The 17,837-nt window shown below is 41.3% G+C and overlaps 1 protein-coding gene across 1 annotated transcript in view; it reads right to left on the bottom strand.

The window, feature by feature from the left end:
- The window catches only part of grin2ba (glutamate receptor, ionotropic, N-methyl D-aspartate 2B, genome duplicate a), a 120,959-nt gene extending 103,795 nt beyond the window's left edge, over positions 1-17,164 (bottom strand). Inside the window, exons 1-3 of the mRNA XM_029437086.1 lie at positions 16,244-17,164; positions 10,400-10,547; positions 9,882-9,989 (exon numbers count right to left, since the gene is read on the bottom strand). Coding sequence (XP_029292946.1) covers positions 9,882-9,908 — 27 coding nt within the window. The 5' untranslated portion in view covers positions 9,909-9,989; positions 10,400-10,547; positions 16,244-17,164. The remainder of the gene's footprint in view (positions 1-9,881; positions 9,990-10,399; positions 10,548-16,243) is intronic.
- Positions 17,165-17,837: the final 673 nt, after the last annotated feature.

Here is a 17,837-nt window from a genome sequence, read left to right as displayed (position 1 = left end):
TCCTATTCTATAACATCTTCATATGTTTGTAGTTGTGTCGCTGTCCTGTGAGACGCGCATCTCTAAAAAGTCAAACTTTCATGAGAAAAACTGTTTTGTTTTCAGCTTTGTGACGATGCATTGTCCAGCTGATCCAAGAGGCTTTTTAAATAGTTAATTTGGCTTAAGAAGTATAAACATAAAGGAACACTTCATGCTTCATGTGGAGATGCATGGTTTTCACTGGACAGGAAGGGGATGGAAAACTGTGATCTGAAAAGTAACTAAAGCTGAGATGTAGTGGAGTAGACTAATAAAGTAACATAATACATAAGTACAAGTACCAGGAATTTGTACTTAGGTACAGTACTTGAATACTGTACAGACCAGTCTGCATGTATGTGAGCAACTAATCTTCATGATGCATGCCTCTGACCTGATACACAGAGATACCATAGGGGAATATCAGTGTGACAAAAAGATAGATAGATAGGTGCACAGATATTGGCTTTTGGAAAATGGCCAGCGCTGCAAATTTAACCATGGCTGATGGAATTTGCTTTGGTCTGACAGTAATGTTAAGTTTATGTCAGCCCCTCCATTTAAATCACCACCATAACAGAAACCCCTTGATACAGAGATATTTTAATTAAAAAACTGTGTGAGAGAGAGAGAGGGGGGAGATAAATGCAGAGAGAGCACGACAGAGAAGAGGGAAAGTAAAAGAGAGAGAGAGGGCGCATTTGATGAGAAAGATGATACAGAGAGTGAAATAGGAGAGAACAGGGAAAAGAAACAGAAAACGAGTGATTACATGAGAGAAATAAATGGAAAGTAAGAGCTCATTCGGCATTGAGTGAATACAGAAAAAGCACAGTGGGTCTCTACTTTCCTCATGCCTAGCTTTATTTTTAATGTCTCACTGCAGTGTTCCAGGACTTCGCTGTGTGTGTGTGTGTGTGTATTTCTTTTGCTTCCTTCTGTGCTCTCACGTTCTTCGTCACTCTCGATGATTGATTTTTTAAGGTCTGGCTCACTGGCAGTCACGACAGAAAGCACAGTGAGCGCGCACACACACACACACACACACACACACACACACACACACACACACACACACACACACACACACAGTGAAACACACATACACATGCATGCATGGACTTGGACTTGCGCATTGACCCACCTCGCACTCTCGCACACAAGCACACGGGAGAAGGGTGCATCAATTTGAATGATGCATACACATACTATGAAATAATCCATTTATGTGTAAGGCACACAAGGCCTCAGTGTTAAGTAATGAACATACAGCGACTGTCTCTCGACATTAACCATTCAAGCATATCCATACCGCCTCTTCAATTACGCAACTGATTTATCACAAAAGATACACATTTAGAGATAGACGGAGCCAAACGGGGATGGAGGAGCAAGTACGTGACAATCATTCAAAATCGAAAACAATTCCTGATTCAAAATCGATTTTGGATTCAGTACATAGGGCTGCCAATTTCAGGATCTACTCCAGTCTGCTGTGCACTAATAAAAGGTGGCAAATTATGGCATGAAAGCCAGGTGTGTGCAAGATTAGTTTTTGTGAGTTGGAGTTTTTATATTTGAAAAAGTTTTATCAGCTGATCGCAATAATGTATGTCAAACGTAGGACAAAAGGTTTATTTATTAAAATGTATTCATGCTAAACTTGCACAAATAAAAAATGTTCTTAAAAGTTTGTAGTATTTCAAAATTCTCAGTGACAAATTCAAGTTTCTGAATCGATATATTATTATCATTAATCATTTTAAAAGTGTCTCCTTCCGCTGTCAACAGAGTGTAATATTTTAAGAATCAAAAAAAGTTCCCATATGGCCGTCGTTAATATGACAAAAGTGTTGAGTCACCTTAAAGTCTTTCCTTCTCTCTACACACACATGCACATACTGCCAGTCATGTGATGTTTTCCCCATTTCTCACTCTTTTTCCACTACAGTATGCATACACACACACACGCACACACACACACACACGCACACACGCACACGCGCTGACTTGAGAACACGGTACGTAGATGAGAGCTAACGCGCTGTGCAACCGCGGAGACAGTATCTTATGTCACCCTGAGGGTTTCCGTTCTTCATAATAGATATCAGACACTTGGGCAGCAGTTACAGATAATGTCAGGGGGCAATTTTGTCATGACACATAATCTCATTCCAGTGGACTTAAAATGAAATATATTATCATCATGGTGTGAAAACAGAGCTCGCCCTTCACTAGTGGAAAAATGTTATTTTCCTATATTTGGACATCAAATTTGAGACAATGCTATTAATAAGTGGCCATATCTATTACACATACAGGATAAAGCTGTTTACATGTAAAGAGGCAATTCACTGCTGAGAATATCACATGTAGAAATTAACATAACGCAAAAAGGTCCTATTCACATACAGTAAGAATCTGGAGGTGTTTTTTTGCTCATAAAGCCACATATTTGTATTGCCTTGCCTATATATCTTCCCCCATACATAGTTTAAGGATAGGACCTGTCAATCATCGCCTCCATAATTGCCACTATTCACATTATGATGAAAACTTTGCCACATAAGCCGTACAGCTAAGATAAATCCTTTGAAGGATTTATAGTTACCATTACAACGTGCGAGAGCCTTACGAGCTGAAACAGCTTGAATCTTCTGTCGAGTGCTCAGTTCCTAGAATTAATATGGACTGTAGACGTCCCAAAGACCTACTAGCATGGGACATCTAAAGGCCGATTGCCTCTCTACCCTCCACTGACTCTAATTATAATGTTAACTATACGTTTAATGGAGCATCTCGGTGACCCAGCGGGCCGACGTGCATATTTTCAACATTTTACAGGTCTCTCTTAGGCCTGCTATGTTTGTCATCCATTTGTCCAATGAGGAAATTAAATCAGTATGTTGTTGTAAGCTGCTATTGCTTGTGGGTCTCAGCAGTACCTCTGTTCTTGTGTCAATATACTTTCTAATTATTTAAAAAAACTAAACAACAAAGTGCTGTTCATGGTCTTTTGATACACATGTCTACTTTTGCTTAAGGTTGAGCAATTAGTTTTACATCCAAGGCGCACATCCTTTGTGATGGTTGACAGTTACTTACATTGTGCCAAATGTTTCCCTCTTCAGAAAGAATCGACATACCGTAAATATCAATGTGAATAAACGTAACGTGAAAGAAACTTAAATGCATACATGACCTTGTCCGTGAACGTGATTTCTGCCTGAGATTTTTGTCGCCAATGGTGGTTGTTTAACAATTAAGACAACAACTCCCATGATCCTACGCTACTTCAGGACATCATCGAAGTCCGTCTTGTTATCGTTTGGATTGAGAGACCACTAGCTGCAGAAATTAAAGCACATCCTGGTTTGGTTTCAAGACTTTGACGAGCCGAGTGAGTCATTGATCATCAGTATTCAATGAGAGAATTTGAAAGTACTAACCTCCAATCTCTCTCTCTCTCACACTCACACAAACATGCACGCATCCTTAATGAGGGTGCCATCAGGGTCGGGCTGTGTGTGAGCGACTTCTAATTGTCTTATCTTTCGAGGTGGCACATTCTTGGGCTGAGGCTTTAATTTAACACCCAGTTCTCATCAAGATCTGGTGTTATTTACATATTGGCCCATCTCACACACACACACACACACACACACACACACACACACACACACACACACACACACACACACACACACACACACAAACACACACACACAAACACACACACACAGCTCTCTCTGTTCTCATCTTTCCCTTATTGCTCCGTCACCCAACAGTGGCCCATCCCCCGCTCATGGTAAATTAATTGCCAAGCTGTTGTCATGAGATACCGACTGTATTAGAAACAAGCATGCACCGATCCCCTTGTTATTCCGTTTCTGTACACTACCACAAAGAGCACAGCTCTGACAGTGCTGTATACAAGAGTCCAAAGTGTTTAGCACCTTTGAAGGTTAGAAATGGGAAAGATGTTTTCGGCAGGCTGGGGTGGCTTTCCTCTGCTCTACCTGGAACAGAAAACTGCTACATTCATATCCTGCTTTTCTCCATTTTATATACCATTAAAGTGAATACCTTTGGGTTTTGGACTGACAAAACAAGACATTTAACATCACCTTTGACTTTTTAGAACCCGAGATGGACATTTTTCACTATTTCTTTACATTTTATAGACAACATCCTAGCGGCGATGCCTGAGATATTATGAATAACAACTGATGTAGTGCCAAGACTAATCTATAGTTTTATATCCCCAGCATTTTCATCAGTGACACAAATGACAGTGTGTGGAAATCGATCCATATTGAATCCATGAGTCCGAAGTCTCTTGTCAATGTTTGTCGGGAGTTTTCACAATTGAACAGTCGGAGCACTTACAGCGTTTTCAACTCTTTCCAAGCTCCGGTTCTGGCTTTCAGAAATCAATGCGAGATGCAAACAAGCACAATCGACCAAACACACAGAAGAGGTTAAACGGCTGCAGGAGAGCTGCATTGTCTTCAGACGCATTAAGTTTAATCAGGCACATTTTGACAAACCGATTATGTTTGTATCCCTTACAAAAGCTCACATCGCAATCTCTGTTTTCCTTTTGTCTGTCTGCCTAGTTGGAAGTATTGCAGCATCTCCCTGTTCTATCTGAGACGGATTGGCACATACAACCTTTTATTTCTCTTCTCTATCCTCCCATTTCTCTGTTTCCCTCTCTTCCTGCAGCCTGGTTGCCTCATAGCAAAGATTGTGACAGTATGCGAATGAGGTCCCTCAGAGAGGCATTAGATCCCTATTGGGAGTTCTTCTGCTAAACTCCTGGAGGGCTTTTTTCCTTAACACAACGCAATCAATAACTTTTAATATTATCTACCTGCAAACAGAGTCGCAGCAAAAGGCTGCAGGAGGCTTTGGGACAGACCGAGGCTGTTGAGGCGACTGAAGCGAGGTGAGCATTAGTTATGACATCTCAACAGCAGCAGGGTTGAGTCACGCTGCCTCGTATACGGGTGATCTCCGGCTCTAAGAGAGCGCACTCATGGTCGAAGGTCACTGCTCCTGCTTGACCATCACTTCTCTGCAACATCACAAACAGGCTTTTAGAGAATCTTTTGTGTGTGCGTGTGGCTCAGCTGATGATGCACCGCCATCCAATCTCGTAGCGAGGGGAGGGCGTAGGTAGAACGATGTATCGGGGGAAAGTAATCCCTTTTCTGGTAGAGACTGATTAATTGTCCAGCACAGCTTTTATGATGGCAAAGAAAAACGGAGCTTATGGAGCGGAGACGAAGAAAAATAAGTTTAAACAGCGTTACTTAGTTGCAGTTTTTGCACAACAAGACATTGATCAAATTATGTGAGTGTAACATTAATCACAAACTACGACACAGGTGTTATTATTCCAAACTAAAGCTGGATCAGAGGAGTTGCCCTTAAATCAGGTAGATGATAATGCCAAGCTTCTCTAAGTTGTACAGAGTTATGTAAAAACCTACATTTAGTCCGTGCCACAACCCAATAACACAATATCACAAGTTTTTCGAGTGAATCAAAGTTTTTTTCTGTTTTGATGTGAGCCCCAACATTATGTATTTCACTACTACCCTTCTGACTGTACTGCTACAGTCTACTAATGAAGAGTGCGTTTCATTCGGCTGTAATCGTCCTTTCTCTCGACTATACAGCAAAACCCTCTCACACTCTGCAATGTTAGTCCTCCCGGCATGAGCACAAGTGTTTCTTGTCAATCGTGGCTGAGTGAAGATGCTGACCTGTGGCACGCACACGCACACACCTGCTTCAACAACACAACCTCTAGGTGTAGCCAGAAAACAACATGTCAGCCGAGCGCAGAGCTGTTGTGTGCGTCTATATATATATATATATATATATATATATGTATATATGTGTATATACATATATATATATATATGTGTATGTATGTATGTATGTATGTATGTATGTATGTATGTATGTATGTATATATATATATATATGTATATACACATATATATACATACATATATATATATATATATATATATATATATGTATATATATGTGTATATACATATATATATATACATACATACATACATACATACATACATACATACACATATATATATATATGTGTATGTATGTATGTATGTATGTATGTATGTATGTATGTATGTATGTATATATATATATATATGTATATACACATATATATACATATATATATATATGTATATAGACGCACACAACAGCTCTGCGCTCGGCTGACATGTTGTTTTCTGGCTACACCTAGAGGTTGTGTTGTTGAAGCAGGTGTGTGCGTGTGCGTGCCACAGGTCAGCATCTTCACTCAGCCACGATTGACAAGAAACACTTGTGCTCATGCCGGGAGGACTAACATTGCAGAGTGTGAGAGGGTTTTGCTGTATAGTCGAGAGAAAGGACGATTACAGCCGAATGAAACGCACTCTTCATTAGTAGACTGTAGCAGTACAGTCAGAAGGGTAGTAGTGAAATACATAATGTTGGGGCTCACATCAAAACATATATATATATCGATACAGACAAAGATACACATTAATCGATTATTTGCAAGATTGGTTCATCTGTATATACATTCACTGATTTGAATTTTAGAACCCTACTTGTTCTCGGAGTCATAACTCAGACAAATCTGAACACACAGACTTGATTGACCTATTGACCTATTCCAGTTTTAAAGTTAAGGTACATTGCAAAAAGGAAACTGTTAATAGATCATTCAGGATACTTTTCATTGAAATGTGTCTGGTACAGAATATAAAACCTCCACACCAGACTCTCCTTCAACAAACAACACAATAAACAAATACCACAATGTACTTGTTTAAAATAACAATAATCTCACAAAAAAGTTAGCTTTATAATTATACAAAATATCCTGTGTTGACCAGAATTTATCCCATCTATTTTTAGAAGAATTAACTGAAAGAGCCTGCACTACATCCTCTGGAAGCTCGTTCGTTTTCATGCTACCAATTTGCCAAATTTATACAAATATAGGCTAAAAAACAGGTCAAGTTGTAGCCCACAGCTATGGCAACATTATCCTTCCTGTTGAGGAGGAGGGGTGCAGTTGTCTTGATTTTAACACCCTGGTTTAGTCTATAAAAAGTAGAAAACTTCTTCAGATTGTTTAGTTCAACTATCAATCTAAATTCACTTTACAATGATATAAAATCAGATAAAAAAAAACACACAGCTTGTGTAAATGTTGACATTTTTCTCCATGGTAAATCACCTAAACAACAATCGATTATATTCCTGTTGATCGGCGATGTTCGCAAACAACTGGGGCACAAACACAGACGGCACCTGAAGCCTCCTCACAACAGCATTCGAGGAAGTGCCAGAAAATAACAGATGCCACAAAAGCAAATGTTGGAAGTGCTGCGCTCGGCTAATGACTGGATCTGCAGGCCGTTTTCCAGGTGACTTATGTTAGTGCTCGGCTGCTGGAGACAAGGATGAGTGAAGCTGCATCGATCTGCCATTTTGCAAACCGATCGATGCCACCACACAGATCTTAGCTGTGTTTTCAGGTCAAGCTTAAAACACGTGATCTTACAGTCCAGATTCAATTAATATTAAATGAAAGCATTACTCTGAGATAAATAACCCGCCAGAGACTCGCATTCACCCTGCTGTTGTATCGTACAAGTTTATTCAATTACAAGATAATTGAACATCAGTGAAGCCTAAGTGCAACAATATGATTGGAATTCATTACAAAGAGAAACGTGCCGGGGCGAGTTTGCCATGCCTGAAAAGTTTCCTTGAATAAGAATGAGTTAGTGATTTAATGAGATATCCCCACACACCGCTGTGTAATTTTGCATATAGTGACAAAACAGAATAGACAGCAGCACAGGAACATCTGAAGTCATCGTCTCTGAGAACCCACAGCTGCACTCTCTCTATCCTCTACTCCACATCCCCAGAAACAAACACTTCCTGTCTTTTTTTCCTCTCCTTGTTTATTTTCTCCTGTCCTTTTCTTCATCAAAAGCCTCCTTACTCCTCGAATCTTGAATTTGCTCTAATTTAGGAGAAACAGGCAATAAAAAAAACCTTTCCACAACCTTCCCATGAAATAAAATAAAGGCATGAAAAGAAGAATAATGTCAGTTATGAATATTCTCCCAAAATAAGCACAAACACACACTGGCCGATCCAGCAGAAGAACGCAACAGCAGACTTTAAAAACACTATAGGAGGAGGAAGACAGATATACCCAAGAGGTCCTCATTCATCCCACTTTTACACATCAATCCAGAAATCTGCCATTAATTACTTTCAGCAGACAGGAGCAAGAAAATATTTCATACTTTATTCCTCACATCAAATAGTATTCTACCAGTTCTGTGCATTGGCTATGAATAATGACGCGGGCTCTCAGAGTCTAAATAACAGTCTGTTGTTAATTGGATTTGACTGAAAAATTAGCCATGCTGCACTTAATTAATGGCACTGAGTGTGATATAATGAGGGGCCAAAATCCCATTTAGGTTAGGCACATAAGAGCTGGAGATAAAGCTTTTAAAAAAACTCAAAAGACATTATTATTCTAATATGTCCTCATTTTAACTATTATTCCAAACAGTAGGTTCTCTAAACAGTTCATGTAAGAGCAGGAAGCACCCTGGACTTGCATAATAGGCCTAACAGACTAATAATCTGAAACTGTGAGTGGGATTTTTTTTCAAAGAAGGAAGGGCGTTGTTGTTAATGAGATTCACCACCACTGTTAATTCATCTATATGGTAATGTTTTATGACGTAAGGCAATAGTAGAGCAATGTGCAGCGTCAGCATCAGCCGAGGCAGCTGTGTGACTTTGCGCTAACGACGGAGGGCCGAGTCACTTCATTACGAAGCTGCAGCGTCGCTCTGCTGCTGGCTGAGGCAGCGGCTTTAAGTAATAGGAGTAGCTGTGTAATGGCAGCATTGGTAGTGTGCTCGCACAGTGTGTGCACAGCAGTCCACAACAACCAGTGCATCCCATCATAAAAAACTAAAACAAAACCAGAACAAATGTAGTTCTTAAACGGCAGGGCTGATGAATAGCGCATGGGAAGGGACAAAAAGAGAAGGAGAGGAAGAATAAGGAGAGGCAGAGTGGTAAATAAAAAAAGTGGTAAAACTTATGCGCAATTAAAAAAGAAGAAAAAGAGCTTAGCGCCAAGGAGATGAATTTATGAGAAAACGATGGAATGTGCTGATATGATAATGGCCTCTCATGGGCCCTTGTGGCAAATACATTTGCTCTGTGTAACTCGGTCCTGGGACAGAGAGATTGTGTCTTCTTTTATCTTATCACACAAAACATACCGTTTCTCTCCCTCCTTCACAAGGTGCAATCGAGCACAAACACAAACAGTCACACACTTCTGCCACAAAAATCTCATCCAACAAATCCTTTAATTGCCTGATCAATGCCTGTAGAGCCATGCAAATTAAGCCGATAGTCGATATGGGCCGGGTCGGGGTTGAGCGTCCACGCGCCGACGCATGCCACTGATCAAAGTGCACACTGTGCTAAAAACCCAGGATTAAACCATTCATCTGTAGGATCCACCTTGAACCATTATCCTGACCCTCAAGTAAGCCTGCCGTGAGATACAAAGCAAAAAAGCCTTTAGAAGTTTTAGACCATCCATTATTGAGCTTTAGGAAAGGAAAACTTAGGGAAGCTGCAGACACACAAACACACAGGTGAGATAAGATGGGATGTTTCCAGCGGTGCTCTGCAGGGACAAGGCGAGAAGACTAAGAACAGCTCGAGTTGTGGAGATGCCTCATGCATCAATATCGTCTTACCTTGTGTTTTGCCAGCCAAAGTCTCATCCCTGCGTCTCAGAAGTAGCATGATGGTGCGGCCTGGGACTCCTCTCTCCCTCTCATAGCCTCAGACTGAGGGAGGCTAAACTACAATCCACAAGACAAGAGACAAGACAGCATGATTATTGATTGGTAGATGTAGAAAAAGCAGCACAAAAAATGAACTGAATTGTTGTTGGGGATTTTTTTTTTAAAGGCTCAAAGCACAATAAAAGCAGTAAAACGCTTCCTGAAATTCATCATGTCCAGGTGGTTTATTTGCTCTAACTAGCTGCACTTAAAATAAATGGTCTCCGTGATTAATTGAATGACACCTCTCTACCAGGACACCTCATTAGGCGTGTGGGGTTTGTTGAAGCAAATGCAGATGTTCATGAATGGAGAGGTGAGATTTTAGAAAATGAGGGGGGCGTCGCTGAACATTAATCTCTTCGCCACATCATAATCCTTTCAGTGTTGATTGCGAACAAAGAGTTGGCGCCTGAAGGGGAACTCACAGCAGTTTTAGGTAAAATCCTCGACAGGTCAAGAGGGTAAAGCAGCAATTTCTAGGTAATTGTACTCCACAGGAGCAGCTTCACTTCGGTTCTCTCCTTCACTCCGAAGAGATGTTTGGCGTCGCTTGTTTTTCTGACGTCCGCCAGTCTGTTATTGCAAAGGGAACAGGGAGGACAGAGGGTTAGAAGCGGGTCGCAGTCACTTAGACTCTAATAAAAAACCTTACTGTGCTTCGGCACGGTGAGCAACCTCTGACCTGCTCCCCTTAGAATTAATAATGATTAAATGAGGGGAATTTAAAATGCCTAACTCATTCTGAATACAGCTTGAAGGCTATTTCTGCTCTATAAAAACAATGCGTCTCCCTCCTTCATTTGTTTAAATGCATCTCACAACTCTCTTTAGTGAACTGTGAGAGTGTGTGTGTGTGTGTGTGTGTGTGTGTGTGTGTGTGTGTGTGTGTGTGTGTGTGTGTGTGTGTGTGTGTGTGTGAGAGCAGGGGATAAAACAGTCTGATTTGAGGAGAATCCAGCCCAGTATGATAAATAATACATTTCCTCCAAATTTGCTGTAGTACTAAATTGTCTCTGCCTTCATCCCCAAAAACCGCCCAACTACAGTTCGTACTAGATCAGAAGAATAATAAATAGCTTCTATTAATCCAGATTATACATAACTCATATGCCATGAACACACTCCTCACATGGAGTCCATATGAGTGTCTAAAGAGTGTGGGCCATACTTTAGGTAAATTAATGATTAATTGAAATATGTCGATGAATAATAAAACAGTCTCTGCGGGGTAACAGATTGTACTTTTCATATTTAATAGATTGATGGGCCCTCACACAAACTCGCACAACATGTACACACTCGCAGTGACACGTAATCACGGACGTGTCACGTGTTCGCGCGCCACTTCATGAAACAGAAGGGGTGAGCGTACAGTAGATTAAAACATCAAAGGAGGCCTACGCTGCTCACATTTGAAACGCCCAGGCTGTTTTAGCTTGTTTCTTAGCTCCTACTAATCCCACAAAAGGGACCTTAATGTTGCTTTCCTGTACACACTCTGTGTCACTCCAATCCCTTCTCATGGACAGGGTCTGTGTCGATACAAGTCCTCTTAATCAGCTCCAATGAATTATTGAATAGCCTTTTTATATCAGATCATGACCCATATTCCGCTCGCTTCAAGTGAATGTGCTGCCAATAAAATCGTGATGTACTTTTTTAAGGCGCCCCACATAGCCTTCCTGCTCGCTCTCTAATGGTTGAACAGGATTCAGACGCACACTTGCAGAAAGTTACGAGCATCAGATGGAGCTCCGCAGACCGATTCGCTCATTTAACAAGATGATGGACGAGGTCGTCATGCCGACTCACACAAATGGGAATGTGGGGTGTGTTTTAACTCCTACCCCGCTTTCATCAGCTCAAATCGTCTTTACATGTTTTAGTTTTGACTTCTGATGTTGCTTTAGAACACGGCAATCCCTAAACGGCATAGAGTGGAAGTTACTTGAAGATATCTAATAAGAGTGTTATTGCCGGTTTCATTAAGGCAGATGCAGTGCTCAGAGCCAGACACAGGAGTTGTATTGTCGTCTCATTAGGTAGCACATGGGGAGAAGGAGAGACAGAGAGAGAATCAGTAGGAAGAGGGGATAGGATTATGAATCTCCTTAGCCCCTGCTGTCTCCTCTCCTGGCCTGTTTATCAATGACGACTGCAAACACGGTGCCTATGAAATCTCTTAAGCTCTGTTTGGAGACTTTTGGCAGACTTCTTTTTCACGTAAGCCTCTGGCATCGAGCGGTTTTCAAACACTAAAAATTGACAGCAGGCTTGAAATATGCGGTTGTGCCCCGGTCACCAATAAAATTGGGTGGCCATGTTTACAGAAACATTATTCATACAGAATGAGGGTACGCTTTAAATCTTAGAATAACACTAAAGAGACATTAACGGACATTAGCTACCATGTCGATTTTGTCAGGAACGTTCATTTAGCAATGTGCAATATAGGATGCTACTTTCCTTGGAAAAAGCTGAAACATGCATTCTCTTCTTTATCGTCAGTGAGAGGGTTCATGATTCAGAATAGAGCTGCACCGATCAGTCAACTAATCCTACTAATCTACAGAAAAATAATCGCCTATATTGGTAAATCATAAAAAATACATTTTTCATGCACAAATGGCAGAAAATGCCGTTTTCAGCCTCTCAAATATGGAGATGTGCTGCTTTTCTCGATTTTATATCATATTTAACTAAATATATTTGGGTTTTGGACTGACAAAGACATTTAAAGACATCACCTTGGACTTTGATAAAGTGGGATGGACATTATTCAGAATGTTCTGACCTTTATAGGCAGATTAAATCAATAATGAAAGTAATCGTAGTTGCAGCCCTAATCCAGAACAAATCACCTCCATATTTGCCTGAAGAGATGTTTCCAAACTGTTCATCTGGACACTCACTCTGCCACCCAACCTTTGCATAACTATTCTCAAATCAACTACAGTTTTCCAGCTATGTGGGACGTAACGTTCACATCACCGTCCATTTTGCTTCTGCCTCCCTCTACCACATGTCAAGATTATTACAGCGATAAGCAAGTTTCACCGCTTCATAAAAACTGTACTGTTTTTGCGATCGTTACAGTAACAAGACAGCGGTGAGCTATGTGTCAGAAGCAGAGTTTGCACCCGAGACGTCCATTTTGCCTCGTGGCAGCTGTGACAGCTTTGACACACAACCTGGGCTTAAGTGTCCATCTGTAGATAGGCTACAGGGGTCACATGTGTGTCAAGAGCACAGAGCAGAATGGGTAATGGTCCCGGGTTATGGGAGCAGGTCTCAGGTGGGTTCCGCAGGTGAGCCCGTAACCTTGACTGTGTGGCGTGCGTTCACACACATACACACGTGCTGTATAAATCCAAAGTGCTGTCAGCCAACTGATGGGAAAGTTAATCAGAGAAAAGGGGTCAATCGTCGATGCACCTATGATGGATAGATGGACAAAGTGTCTGCGTGTATGTGTGTGTGTGTGTGTGTGTGTGTGTGAGAGAGATAAAGAGTGGGTGTGAATAGCATTTTGCTGCAGACATAGACTCTAAGATTTCATTCCAACACACTCCACCAGGAGATATTCTGTCATTCTCCTGCTGTGAAGCACTTTGTGTGTTTCTTTGAAATAAAAGCAAATAAAAAATACTTGCATTGAGAAAAGGGCAATGCAGTCGGTCTCTTCATGTAGATTACTTTATTGATCTGCCTATATATATTCCTCTCATGCTAGCTAGCGCACACACACACACACACACACACACACACACACACACACACATCAGCTTTAATTAAGAGTGTGGAGCAGCACTGAACAGATGATTTGATAGGCAGAAGTGGCTACTCCATCAGGTGGAGAGTGGCTAATAAGTACAAAAGTAAGGATGGAGTATGGAGATTTTGAAGTGCATTTATACGTTATCAGATATGAGTGTATGCATGTGATTTTATTTCACATGAATAAAATGTATCAGAAAGAGAATTTAAGGCTCATGGGGGGAAACTACAAAGAATAAATAGTGAAGTGTGAGGGAAATTACTGATCTCTGATAATCCGCCATTCAAATTGTACAAAACCCTCATACAGAACACGCACACGCACACACATCCAGGACACGTATGCACACCCACACTCACACACATGCAGAAATAGTGGGTTAATGACAAAAAATATATACAAAGATGAACATCTACATCAATGAATCATCATCCAAAACATGCAACAGCAATAGCATGTGTGGATTCAAAGCACTGTACTCACCTATTTAACCCTTAACATTAAGAAATATTAACTCTAATGGATTTTGTAGGCCGGAGAAATTGTAAGAATCATGGCTATTACAGCAACTAATAGGCAAAGATGTTGCTTGAGTCTTTAATCCGCGTTAGTGAAATCCCATTAAGATTCTTTAGTCCATTACAAAAAGAAAGTTAAAAAAAAAAAAAAAAAAAAAAAAAGAGTCCAGAATATAGGACAGTTTTAATAATTGTTAATTTTTTTTTTTCATTTGGAATCAAATCCAGGATTTAAAGGGTAATTCCACAGGAAAACAGTTATATCCAGAGTGCCTTTATCATGGTGACGGCTGCTCAAAAGTCCCACTTCCCATTATCTTCATGTAATGAAGAGGAGAGGCGTTAAATCTCCTTTAGGAAAAAAGTGGAAATATATATAAAAAGAAAAAAGAAAAAAAGGAGATGAACAAGGAAATGAGTTGTGTGGTTTGCTTCACTCTGCTATGCATCTATCTATTGCTGTGCCTCGCTGTAGCTCACACACCACACATACAGGCACACACCAAATTATTCAGTTATTTTGCAGTCAGTTTAATTCTTTCGAGCCATCCTATCTTGTTTTTCTTAAATGCAAAAGATTAATTAATCTGCCCCCTTGTATTTCAATAAATGGAAGTAGTCGAGGTGAGGTATTGCAAAATTGCGTCACCAAAATGCAAAATAAATAACTCCTCTCTGATGCAAGCAAGTCAATGACGTGCGAGTGGTAGGACATGACATTTTTTTAGACGACAAATGAAAAGACAAAATGGAACCAATACGTGGATCAAATCAGAGGGGGTGAGAGGGTGGAAGTGATGGAGAACAAAATGATGCGGAAAAAAAGGTGATTAAAAAGATTTGAAGCAAAGTGAGTGGAAAAAAGGTGAAAACTATGGTGGAGGGAAAAAAAGGGGAAAAATCCTCTGGATGATAAAGCCAGGTTTTTTTTGTCTAGTCCATTCTCTTTGAGTGCTTGTGTGTGTCTGTCTGCGAGAATAAGAGTCAGTTTAGAAAGATGGGCGAGAGAGAGAGAGAGAGAGAGAGAGAGAGAGAGAGAGAGAGAGAGAGACACAGAGAGAGAGAGAGAGAGAGAGACAGAGAGAGAGAGAGAGAGAGAGAGAGAGAGAGAGAGAGAGAGAGAGAGAGAGAGAGAGAGAGGAAAAGAGGGCAGAGAGAGAGAAGGAGGCAGAAAAGTGTATAAACACAGATGACACCCCGACAGAACAGACGAGCGCTGGCTTACTAATGCGCTCTCAAACAACGGTGCATTGTCGCTCCTGAATTAGGCCTTTGCTCAGTTTGACCTTCACCTGATAAACATGAATCGAGAAACTTAAACACACCTCGATTTTGTAACAATGTACATTTCCTCTACAGGACCAAATGTGGAATTCGGACGTCTCTCAATGTGCAATAACAGCAAACAAAAGGACATGTGAGGAGAACGGTGTGTATAAAAAAAGGGGCTTTTCACACGTTTTAATGGAAGAACAGACTTTTGTGCAACAACATAGAGATGAGACAGTCAAAATGTGGTTCCGTGATGACGGCTGGAGAAGGTGCTTGCTTGATGAGTCACCGTGGTCTTGGTTTTAGGAGAACAAAAAGGACAAAAAAGGACTAAGTCAGAAAACACAGATTATAGTATGCAAGGGTAAGAGTGACGTGAAGATGACATGGCATGAGGCAAGAATCAGCTGAGAGCCGGATGGGAGGGGAGCCATGGTTATACCAAAGCTAGATTGTAGGCCGTGTGTGTGTGTGTGTGTGTGTGTGTGTGTGTGTGTGTGTGTGTGTGTGTGTGTGTGTGTGTGTGTGTGTGTGTGTGTGTGTGTGTGTGTGTGTGTGTGTGTGTGTGTGTGTGTGTGTGTGCGTGTGTGTGTGCGCGTGTTAAGGTGTGCTTGAGATATGTGCACCCCACACAAAACACCTTGCATACACAGAAAAGGAACAAGACTTTGAGACAGACACTAAACACTAAATAGACCTACCTATGGTTAGAATTAAGAATCGCCCAAAAAAGATGCATAGGGTGGTAGGAGGAAAAAAGAGGAGGGGGAAATAGGAAATAGGAAAAGGTACAAAAGTGAAAAAGGCATAAATAGAAAAGACAAGCAAGCCAATTAAAATGTCTCTATAAGGAGGTTTTTAAAGTGAGGAAATTAAAACACTGGTGGAGTCAAAAAAAGTAGCCAAAGTTACGGGTGGACAGCGAGTGGAGTGGTGGTGGGGGGGTGGGGGGTGGGGGTGGAGGAGAAGGGAGGCGGTGAAGGGAGGAGGGAGCGTGGGCTGCACAGGGATAGAAAAGGCTGGAAGTGATAGCGATGGACAGGGAAGGAAGAATGGATGAAGGGGACAAAAAAAAGAGAATAAAAGGGGAAAATAAAAAATCCCCCTCCTCTTTCTCTTTCTCTTTTTCTCTGTCTCTCTGCCTCTCTCTCTCCCTCCTTGTCTGGCTCATAAATAGAAGAAATTGTTGACCAGGTAAATGGCAAAATAGATGAGAAGACAGAGGACTGAGAGAGCGACCAAATGAAAAGGTAAAGCACCTCCCAGCAGCGCGATGAGGAAAAAAAAGAACAAAAAACGAAAGATAAAAGCAAATACTCCAGTGGCCTCCGTTGTTTCCAGTCTATACGTGGAAGGGGGGATTGGCTATTGCCAGTTGTTCCCCTTCCCCGGCTGCCTTCTGTTTTCTTCTGTCTCTCCTCCCAAAAAAGACTTCCCATCCAGATGACAAAAAAGCAGGCACAGATGTCCTTTCCCCTCTCTCAACTCTGGTCTGATATCACGTGCCACTCACACAGGTTAGACATTGTTGCAGCAGCAACGCACAGTATCACCAATATTGCTCAGTGTGAGGAAAAAAAAGATATTGGGGCTGCTGCTAGTCAAGCGCTGCCTGCCTCATGAGGAAGGATACTGAGCTGGAATAGCTCTGTCTCCCCTCTCCCGCCCATCCCTGCGAAAAGATGGGAGGAAGGGAGGTGGGCCCACTCGTTGCATTAGTATTCATTGAAAGAGTGTGAGAGAGCGGGAGAGAGAGAGATGAGGAGGAGGGGGAGAGGAGTGCCTTCCAACAAATGTCGAGGAACCAAATCGGCGTGTGAAACTGATAAGAGACTGGCTCCCCCTAGAGTCAATCATCAATACACAAGATAAAAAAACTGGAAACACTGGGAATAATATAATATTGGACAAACCAGTCTGATGGCCTGTGACCTGCAGTCAGTGCAACACCTCATTTTAACCTCTAATCCATTGATCTGCAGTGTCACTCCAACTGCACGACATTATTGTAATCCACTTACAGAATACTTCAATGTTCAATTCAGTCCAACGTAAAGTGTGTGTTTATTATCCCTGTGTGACAAAGCGCTGTTATCTATAGGATATACACTCTCCGTGCGTAAAATCGGAGAAAGCATTAAAAGGAATTTTAGTTCACGTCTGTGGTGTTGTGAAAACAGACTGATCCTTTCCTCTGCATTTTGCCCTCAGCTAAACTCAGTGTTGCTATGGTGACAGATGGCCGCGCTCGAGTGTCCAAATGAAAGCTAGAAGCACACAAAGATACAGTAGGTG

Source organism: Cottoperca gobio, chromosome 8, assembly GCF_900634415.1.
Source record: "Cottoperca gobio chromosome 8, fCotGob3.1, whole genome shotgun sequence".
In the NCBI taxonomy this organism is placed as follows: domain Eukaryota; kingdom Metazoa; phylum Chordata; class Actinopteri; order Perciformes; family Bovichtidae; genus Cottoperca; species Cottoperca gobio.
The sequence above is the reverse complement of the archived record's forward strand: the minus strand, read 5'-3'. Positions and strand labels throughout refer to the sequence as shown.